At 38.9% G+C, this 11,123-nt stretch overlaps 1 protein-coding gene across 2 annotated transcripts in view; it reads right to left on the reverse strand.

Moving 5' to 3' along the window:
• Positions 1 to 11,123, reverse strand: part of AFAP1 (actin filament associated protein 1) — a 61,600-nt gene that overhangs the window by 22,562 nt on the left and 27,915 nt on the right. For both annotated transcript variants that reach the window (XM_010003120.1, XM_010003119.1), the window contains exons 6-7: positions 3,270 to 3,362; positions 1,574 to 1,664 (exon numbers count right to left, since the gene is read on the reverse strand). In XM_010003120.1, coding sequence (XP_010001422.1) covers positions 1,574 to 1,664; positions 3,270 to 3,362 — 184 coding nt within the window. The remainder of the gene's footprint in view (positions 1 to 1,573; positions 1,665 to 3,269; positions 3,363 to 11,123) is intronic.

Consider the following 11,123-nt stretch of genomic DNA (forward strand, 5'->3'; position numbering starts at 1 on the left):
AATAAGGCCTTCATGATTGAAACTTCCTGAATCTAAAGAATATTCTGATTGCCTAACTGCCAGTGTTTTTTGTCACAAAAGCCTTTTCTTCTCCTTCCCTTCCCCACAGAAAATCAAGCAGCTGGTTAAGAGTGGAGTAGAGGCTGGCCCTTGGGGGATGGCTGGAGATGACTGCTCTCTCCAGTGTCCCTTCCCACACATCACTTAAGCGCTTCTTCCACATTGTTTAAAAAAAAATAGTGTCACTTCATCCAGAACCACTTAAAATGATGCCAGGGATATTTTAATCTCCTTGCAGTCATTAATGACTATTATTACTAGATATTGAAGGTCACAGTTTTCAAAAGCAACTGGTATTTTATAATTGCTCTCCTGGACACATACAAACTGGGCTGGTTTTCCAGCAACATATACTCCACCAGCATGTCTCTGTGGGACACGTAAGCCACCAGGCACTTTTGGACATCATGGACAACACAGCGTTTGGGTTACAGACACTATAACAGCAGGTTTCAGAGGCTATAACATTACTGCACCTTTTGAAAACTTAGTAGAAGATCTTATAGGGTGAAGGCTAGTCATGTACCACAATTTCTAGAAACCTCAAGATTGGACTTTGTTCCATACTGTTGGGTGTGTCAGAGATCTGTATAGGCTGGAAATGCTGGAAAACGACCCAGGGAGAAGATAAAGGAAATGAATCAAAAGGTGAGACAGGGCTGGCACCAAGGCCAGTATTGACATTGTGTTCATTGCAGCTCACATTACCCCTCAGCTTGACAGCTGCAGAGAAACATCTCATCTAAATTATACCCTTGCACTACTGCAAGGTAACAAAGTCACAGAATTTCTTCTGCTTCAGAGAGCAGAAAGAGGTGTGGGGAAGAGAGCACAGGGATTGAGTTTTTCAGATAGAGCTCAAACAAAATTCCTTCTGGGCTTGGGAAGGGTGTCTGTTAGATTATAAGGACTACAAAACATACATAGCTTCAAAGTATCAGATCTAAAATTATATATACATATACTCAAAAACCCACTGATATTACATTATTAGATAAATTTTTGTATATTAATATAAATAATCATATGTAACAGTTTACATATCTATGTATACACACACCTATAAACTATATCTATGTATATACAGACATTTATATATAAATATTCATGATTCTTTCCTTTTAGGATTCAATTACAGATTTTTTGCTTAGAAACTATACACCCACTGTTTATGTTTCCACTGTGCAGTGACAATTAATAAAAGCAACTCTTAGTTGCCTACCGTGGCTGCCCAAGCTCTAAAAAACTGTACTTTTGAACATACAAAAAGCCAAGTCAATATTTCTACATTCTGTTTCCTTATACCAATTATATTGATTTTACTTGCACCATTGCAACATCAAGTGCCTTTGATTACTGCAAAATTTTAAAGAATCACTCATGACATCATTCCTAATAAAAATACTAAAAAACTTCACTGCCTATTTACAAGACAAAATCTAGGTATTTCACTACCTACCACTCCCTATATGCACGTATTATTTACACCAAGCATTTCTGGATCGAGCCATACCTTGCTCTTTCCCATTGCACACAGTGGTGGTGGTGATGCCATTTTCCACAGTACCCTCCCCATCTGAGCTTGGCCTCTCAGATGACAACTTCTGCAGGGACAAAGAGATTAGCTGACATTACAGTGTTGGCACCTTCGCCAAACGAAGTGCCATGGAAGTATGCTTACTGAAAAAAGGTTTGCAAGCTCACATCCACTTACAAGACAAACATTAGACAGTAAAAAATGAGTTTTAGAAGGTTTTTTTACCTTGCCGTAGAGGTTTTAGAAAAGCACAGAAACTACAAAACAGGTTTATATTTGAAAGCACCGTCAAAACAGTGAAATATTAAAAATTCGATGCCTCTTCTTACAAAATTTTTTAATTGATTTCTATGTTCTAAATGTTGCTGCTTATTAATCTGCTAAGCAATGAACAATTACATGCATCAGATAAGAAAAAAAAAATTCTTTTAAAAAATGCTTCACATATGCATTCATAATTATAACTTGTCAAAAAATAGTGCATTCCTACATGGTTTTCAGTACTTTCTGGCTTTTGAAATAATTTTTTAGTACTGATTATTCTGTAATGGTTGCATATGAGATAGAGGATGATGTGGTAAAGAAATCATGCTGGCACAGTTTCGGTAGCCACATGACTCATGAGTGGTGAAGCCATGAAGAAAATGTACAGGTTAGGACAAAAAGAAACAAATAAGAAGCTCTGCTGCCCTTTTTCATGGCATGCATTTTAGAACACAACTATTTTATGACACTTTGTTATCTCGTTAATACAAGCATGCAAACAGCTTTTGCCTTGTAAAATCAGGGCTGAGCTGTCATGGAACATGCTTTGCTCTTAACTATCCCAGGTGCAATGCAATGATAACACTACTGGTTGTAGCATCCTTTCTCTATCATTGTAGAACTTGCCATCAGGAATCTGGTTACAAAACCTTTGTCAGTGGGACTTTCGAGCAGTGTTTGCAGAGGGGTCTACTCACATGGATGCCTTTACAGAGCAGGGGCTTAAATCATTGCTGGTAATGAAATGATCATTCCCTGCAAGGTTGTTCTCCTTGCTAATTCTTACTCTCACATCCTGCTGAGTCAAGGCAGCAGAGAAAACTACATGTAAATTGCTAAGTTTATGTGTTGTGACATGAATGCTTCAAAAGGGTCTGCCAAAACAGCGGCCCAAAGAGCTCTTCAAGAACAACATTCTCAAAAATAAAAGCTTTTCCATTAAAACTTTTGTATAATCTTCAGCTATTCTTCCCTGAAGGTCATGTCCCTGGTTGCTCTTTGTAGTTGATGAAGAACACCTCTGCATCACATCACACTACCAGACTTGAATGGTCTGTACCCTAAATGGGTAAAGAGAAGCTGTCTTGATACAAGCAAGACTGCTGGTTGTTCATGACCAAATGAACAGGCATGGCAGAAGCCTTAATTCTGTAAGATGTGTGCACGTATCCAAACAGATGACATAAGGGCTAATAGTCTATAAACCCACAGCATGAGTCAGGAAATGGTTACTGAAGATTGCCCCAGAAAATGTTCTAACATGAAAAAGCTAATACATGAAATCCAGAACCAAAACTCATTTTTCAGCTTTGTGGTCTGAACATCCCCTAAACCACACAGTGTGTAGCAGTGCCTCTGCAGTAAGGAATCAAAAGGACTTTTGCATTCCACATTTTGATAACTTTACCTTTTCCAGCTCTGTCTTATGCACTGGAGAACTCGACAAGGGCCCATCAGAGTCTGCTGCTCCTGTAAAGTTGCTGCACACATCTTTTATAACCTTAGAATGCAAAGCAAAACTTTAATTACTTATAAAATGCAAAGTAGAGAAACCATATATGAAAGTGAATGGAGATTAGGAAGAAGAATCCCACAGACACTTACTGAGATGGCAGGTGTCAGGCAGGCTGCCACTACACCAACTTCTCCACACTGCCTCCCTAAATCATTTCATGTATGCCCTGGAGGAGACACAATGTCTAGAGGTGGAAGGTTTCAGTTTCTAGACAATCCATACTCCAAGAATCTCCTGAGTAAAGAAACCATCAGTGCTGCTGACTTCCATGTACTAGTTTGCAATGAGTGCAGCTGACACCACCAAATTAATTTAATTATGGTGACAAAAGAGTAGGATTAGATCCAAGGTCCTGCATGTCAAAGGACAAGAGTTTTGTGTAACACACTCCCTGTCAGCTCTTCTTCTGCCACTGGAGAACTAATGAAATGCTGATCAACTTACAGTGAATGCTGCATAGTGGTAGTTTGTGGCATTTTTATACTATACTTGCACATTGACAAATAAGTAGAGGTCAAAGTAAGTGTAAATATGTTATTGGAAATGGCAGTGGCATTATGTCTGCTATTAAAAAGTTAAAGAAAAATCCAGAACTGAATTCACTGATATTTTTATAGAATTTGAACAACTTCAAAACCTGAAACCATATAAATGTAAAAATACATGGTGAATATACATTTGATGATTCCCTAAGAGCATAATTAAGTTTTTTTTTTAATCTCTCATGAGGTTACCACAAGCCCATTATCAGTTTGAAATTGCTTGGCCTGGTGAGAACAGGTCCCAACTCTCTATCTAAGCTCATGCTGAGGAGGTGCTGAGGTCCAGACTGCTGACTGCAGCCATGCAAGGCATGGACAGCAGAGCCAAGAGAGCTAGGAAACCAAAGCACCCTACTCTGCTGGAAGAATTACCACTAGACATGCAAGCTTTCTTCTTTCCATGAATATGTACTTGTTTATATATCCAGCTCCTCCTGTCACATTGTTTAGACCAAGCCTGGCTCGCAGAGACAATGAACTGGCCTGAGAACTCTCAGTTCCAGGGAAAACAGCAATTAGTGAACTGTCAAAATCCAGATTTATTTAAAGGATGGGAAAATCACCTTTTCAGTTTTGAACAGAACAATTTTGAAGTGAAAACTATTCAAGAGCTAAAGATGGCACCTCACTTAAAAAATCTAAGCAAAGCAGGGAAATGAACCTACACTTTTACTTCTGAGCTAGTATCATCCTTACTTGACTGTCTGAATGTCACTGTATCTTGTCTCAGAAACATAAGCACAGTATTTCATGGCTCTTGGCATGAAATGCAGATACATCTGTTGCAGAGCCTTTGCACTCCTGAGTTAAATGTAGCCTTCAATTCCCCAAAATCCTAAGAATTTTTTTATGTGTGCTTGTTTATTTTCAATTGCTGGTCCTCACTATGGTGTAAATATATTACTGCCTTCTTCCTAGAGAAATGTGACCATGCAGCTTCTGGAAACATTCATTTCTGTCTCCTGCATGACTCTGATTCAATAGCTCATGTTTTCAGCATCTGCTTACACCACACAGTTAGTTAATTTTGGCAAAGGCAGATAGTAATGGGAGTTACAGACAGAACAGAGGGAAATGATTTGGCAGCACTAACTGAATAGTATGTGCAAAGTCATGCACTCAAGTGAGTCCACTTCTTATCATACCTCACATATTTTAGGAGAAACTAAAGTGTTTAATTGGTTTGTAATTAAATTTTGATTTTAAAAAATTACACACTATTAAACGGAAGTTCACAGCAAGATCTGAAGTAACTGCATATTCAAGGATCCAACACTTGATTTCGGTTCAAGGCATTCACTGGAAAAGCCCTGCTCATCACCTTTTACATGCAATATAATTGTGTTTGATGCACAGCTGAACTTCATGCTTCTACAGCTCACCAGGATGAAATGGCTTTAATATAGAATAGTTGCCTGGATGCACTCTCTATGATTATGTTTGCAGACAGCTGCCATTATAAATGTGGTTTTCACATGCTTATAGCTTTAACTCAAAATTTTAAGGATAAAACATTCCACCAGTGTTGCCAACTTGGATAATTTCAATCACAAAACCCAGCGTTTTTGTCAGTTTTTTTCTGTGGAATCTCCTGGAGTCATATGAAAACAAAGGATCACTCTATTTTCATTTAAAAATAGTTGTGAGAGTGGGGATAGGAGGTCAGTAAACCTTTATCCATTGCAATGATGTGTGAAAATATGAATAAATATATCTCAGTGGCTCCAAAACTAGAAAGCAATTAAAAGGAATCCCCAAATGTGTTATTTTTTATAAAATGGCATAATCTCGAAGACTATACTTGGAATATTTTGTAATGGCACATTCTCCATTAATAGTTTAAATTTTCCCACACACTAGAAAAGGGAAATAATTTTCTTTGTACATTACACACACACACAGGGTGATCTGCCAGGAAAATCAAACTGAGATCATAAACAGATTATGTATTGAAATATTTAAATAATATAAGCAAATGTAATCAGAAAACTGAAGACTTCATTTCTTTGGATAGCCTCAAAACTAAACACATTAAAAATAATCAGTTATTTCCTTTCAAGAATTTAAAATCCCACAATTACCATTATAGTGTTGCCATCAGTAGACTTTATAACTGCCTCTTTCAAATGCAGACCTGGAAAAAACTTGTTTAGCCTCAAGTATATTATTATTTATTTTTTATGTTTTAGAAAGGCCCTGAAGCCCTAGCTGAATCACGATATACACCCATGTATCACATTGAATGCAGTTACATGAGGAATGGAGGGGAAACACCTGCAGGTACAAAGCTGTAAAGAATTGCTGCCCCAAACCATTGACAGTGATGGCTGAGGGCAAGAGAATCTGTGCACAGTGTGCCTGGAATATTTCCCAAAACCTTTATACCTGCTGTCACCTACACATTTCTTTAGTTATTATATCTTATTTTGAATGGCACGCCATGACTGGAAGCAAAATTCTTACCCTACATGCAAAGTGAGAAGGATCCAATTAGATTTTTCCAGCTACTTTCAAAGATCCAGGCTTCAGAGAAAAAGCACAGGCTATGCTGTAAAGGCAGAAAGCCTTGCCAGCCAGAAATCAAATTCTGACTTAAAGTTCCACATTTGATCCTGGTTCCTTCCAGTTGATCTCTCTGGGATCCAATAAGGCTGATATCAAGGTTCAGCCTGGAGAAGAGAAGTCTCCAGGAAGACTTTATAGTGGCCTTCCAGTACTTGAAGGGGGCCGACAGGAAAGCTAGGGAGGGCCTTTTTATAAAAGCATGGAGTGATAGGACAAGTGGGAATGGCTTTAAACTGGACAAGGGTATAATTAGGCTAGACATTAGGGAAAAAATTCTTCACTATGAAGGTGGTGCAACACTGGAACAGGTTGCCCAGGGAAGTTGTGGATGCCTCATCCCTGGCCAGACTGGGCAGGACTTAGAGCAACCTGATTTAGTGGGACAAGTAGGGGGGTTAGAACTAGATAATCTCTAAGGACCCTTCCAACTCAAGCCATTCTATGATGATTCCATTATATATATATATATACAGTCTTCCTATGCTTGAGAAGCTTTTAGACCTCTCTCCCAGTGGATACTGTGGAGGAGCTTGGGCAAAGGCCACAGGGGTGTGATTACAGACAGCATCCTGCCTCGCCTTGTGTTTTCATGAAGCTCACAGGAAAACCTCACACTTTTAATATGATTGAGTTCAGAAGTGATTAAGGATAAAGGTGATGGCCTGACTGCACATCTGCTAGAAATCCATCCAGCCAACCCACCCCTCATCCCTATCTACCCAAGTTTCACAAACACAGGAATTACTAGAAATGGGATGGGCTGAATCCCTTGCCTCTCATCTCTACTGCTTAACTCTGAAGATAAAAATATAATAAAGCTGAAATCTCCTTGTGCAAAACACAGCAGAGGGAAAATGGTTTGGCTGCAGATGTAACTTAGTATTTCTCATTCCTGAAACACTCCTTTTTTAGTGCTGGATGAGTACTAACTTTCTGGTGTTTTTCATCATTTTGGCATGACTAAATGATCATTTTCTCTCTCTTCTGGACCCTTACACACTACATACATTAGGATCAATCTCCTCCTTAAGGGAGCACCAAAACTCTCTCAGCATTTAGCAGAGAAGAAATGCCCCAAGGAGTTTACCTAGATAAATTAGAGGAAAAGCAGAAATTATTGACATCATAGCCTATGCTTTAAGCATCAAAAAAACCCACCTTTACCTACTGTACTCAAAAACAGCACTCTTGAGCATCTCCCAGCTTGAAGAGATTAATCTTTCTGCCTTATTGCCATTTGTCTGAGCAAAGTGGGGATGAAACTCTAGCAGACTAGCAGCCAGCAAGCCTATCTTTAGTGCCTGGATATTCCCTTAAAAATACTTTTCTGACATATGCAACCAAGACAACCCCTGTATCCTTTCTCCTGCATTACCATGAAGTCTTTTGCCTTATATGGCCACTGGATCAGGCAGAGACCAGGGAAGGAGGCGCTGGGTGGCTGGGAAGGGTGGCTGCAGGCATTGCTGCTGCAAGGGCAAGTGATACCCTATGCAAGAGGAGCTGCATCCCCAGTCCAGGTGGTGAAGAGAGGCAGACCAGGCTTCAGGCCATAAATCTGAGCTAGGTATGATTTAAATAATTTCCCATCCCAAACTGTATGTAGGAGAGGGGAAGAACACTATCTCATGGTGAAAGCAAAGGAACGAGTCTCAGCCCTCCTAGATTCTCCTCTGAGATCTGCTACAGCTTGCAATTGTGATTTTAGCTAGGAACTTAAAGAAACTTTGAGAGAACAAGCAAATAGGATGCTTGTGGTTCTGTATTCACTGGTTTGTTTGTTTATTTATATATGCATCTGGGGTTTTTTGTTTGGGTTTTTTTTGTTTGTTTGTTTTTTTTAAAAGTAATGTATTGTTTTAGAGTCACACTCTGGTTCACAGCTACTATGAGGTTTTCTCTCTTTCAAAGCCCCCTGGCAGCAGTCCTGCAGGTTGGTTAAAGCTGTCACACACAGCTCAGCCTGTTGTGTCTCTAGATCATGCACTAAATAGTTCTTACGCAAACATACTGACCTTGCTGTGGTTTGTACCAAAGCATCTGAACCCATCTGCGAGACAATGGAGGTGTAAGTCCTGGGAGGTTCAAATTAGTTTGCAAAGCCTTCAATGCTGGTGATGATGTGCAGTGGAAAAACAACCCAGCCTGACTGCCTTGGGACTCAGGATGTTCCTGAAGCTACTTATAAACTAACAAACACTACATGAAAACCACTTGTACCAAGTATGCATCCCCAAACACACTTTTTTCCAGTCAGTTTTCAGGCATGATCATTTAGCACTTGACTCTAGTCAGCTACAAAATGGAGATAATAACCTCTTTGGGGAAGATTACTTAAGCCAAGAAAGTAATGTTTGAAGTGTTTTGAGATCTCCAGCTGGAAATTCCCATAGAAAGTAAAACCAGTCACAGACTGTTTACAGTTACAAGCTCAGTTTTTTGCTGATATAAACTGGTAGAAGAAGAGCTCTGTCAGTAGTACATCCTTCAGTAAAACTCAGTCCACATTAAGACCAGAGCCCAGAAATTACTTGACTCACCTCACTAAGCTCAGGGAAGTGAAAGAAAAAAAACAAACAAAAATGCTTTCAAAGACTTTTATGAGAGAAAACATGCAGTTATCAGAGGTGGAAACTGGCTGGGACAACCAGATTAACAGCCCTGCAAACAGTGTTGCAGAGTCTCTGGATGACTTGGTTAACAGTGTCAACCTTAATCTTTTTCTCTTTTCAGGGCAAAAAATCTCTCTTACTAGAACAAGCTCAGAACTGACTAAACATTGTCAAAATTATACATGCAGAAATGTCTCCTTATGCTTGAAAGATTCAATGCTCAATTATAGACCCTCAACTGAAGAGATTGCTGCAAAATGGCTGCACACTGTAAAATGAATAAAAGTTAGCAATGGTTGCTTAACATTAGGGAAAAACAGAAATCAAGGCCAGTATTCCAAAGTTATAGATTACCCCTCATGCATGATAAATCAGAAACACATTTTTGCAAAAGGCAATTCTAAGAGGAAGAGAAGGCCTTGGGATCAGACACCATGACCATTCTACACTTCTACAAAAAGCTACTTCAGAACTTAATTTCTTTGGCATCTATGCATTCTTAATATTAAGAGGAGCTTTCTGTGGCCTAGACTGAAGGTCCTGCACACAGAACACATTCATCTGTATGAATGAAGCCACTAAACAAACCTCTTCTTGTAATGTAATGTTCTTAGTAGTTCTTTTATTTTTAATGTAGCGCTTCTCAGGGATGCTGACAAATGTAGTTTCAACCAGTCTGTTGGATGTGCTGAGACAAACAGGCAGATTTAAGACCTTACTTGACCACAAAGGCACAAAAGTGCACACAGATGCGCATACACTCAAGTGTGCATGGAAACAGCTCATGTTTGGGTCTGAGTGTGTAACTACACTCATTTTTTCATGTACATTTTTGTGGGAACATTTTAGGATTCAAGTCTGGAAAATTCCACCACTTCATGTTGCACACCATCCTACTGCTATGATCTCAGCTCTAGCCTGAATTTATACTAGTTATGCTCCTTGCTATGAAAGCTTGACAGGCTTTTTGGTGACATCAGCTGTCTCTTTTTCATCAAGCATTTCTTAGCTGGTAAACCTGAAACTCCCTTTGTGGTTTCCAGTCTAGACTTCAATTTGCACTAAGTTTATCAGCTGGATTCTTCTGGTGTCATCTTTACAAAAAAGGTCTAAAATATTCTGCATTTATTTCACACGTCTTCCAATAGACATTTTTATATCATTTGCTTGAGTAAATTTATTTTATACCAATTACATATGACTTAAAAAAATAATCTGGTTTAGCTTTCATGGGAAAATCCAGCCTCCAAGGCCATTTTGAGCTTTCCAGGCTCAGTAGTAAAGCTTTAATCTGACACTTATATATGTGTTCATGAGAACCCATTGTTCCTGAGTGATAATCTGACTCCACTGGCATGTATTGTTACAGTATATTTGACAGAGAAGCTATGTCATGATTTAAAAATGTGGTTGCAGAGATCTTGCTTATTGTCAGTCTCTGAATCTGCCCATTTTCTTAAATACAGAAATCACACATGGATGACAAAGCTAGGGGCAGGGTGACAGACAAGGAAAGCTCAAACTGCTTTTCCCAAGACAAAACAGTGACCTCTTTCTAAGGGTAGAAACTTTCCACACAGATCTACATATGATCTTCAGATATTCATCTTAAGAAAGGCCTGAATGACAAAAAAATAATTATTTTCATTTAAAAGCACAAAAACACAATGGTTTTTATCTCAAAAAGCTGTACTTCCTCTTGAAAACACTGGAGCTGCTGCAAGAACTGCACAGACCATTTTTGGTTAGCTGTTGCATAAGCAATTTGTCCTGTAGAGAGCAGACAGTACTGCAGCAGTTCTGGGGACTTGGAAGTTGATGTACAGTAGCGTTGCCATGTACTTGAAAGAGTTTTATTAATAAAGAGCTTTGCAACATGAAGGAAATAAATAAAGTGCTGTCAGATTGTCTCCAAATGCTTTGCAGATAACACACTGTCCAGCCATTCACCCTTGGCACACACAACTTTGTTAACATGCAACTGTATTAAAAAAATATATATTTTTTTAAATTAAAGTAGCAGGAAT

This window comes from Chaetura pelagica, unplaced genomic scaffold (genome assembly GCF_000747805.2).
Source record: "Chaetura pelagica isolate M959 unplaced genomic scaffold, ChaPel_1.0 scaffold147, whole genome shotgun sequence".
Lineage (NCBI taxonomy): Eukaryota > Metazoa > Chordata > Aves > Apodiformes > Apodidae > Chaetura > Chaetura pelagica.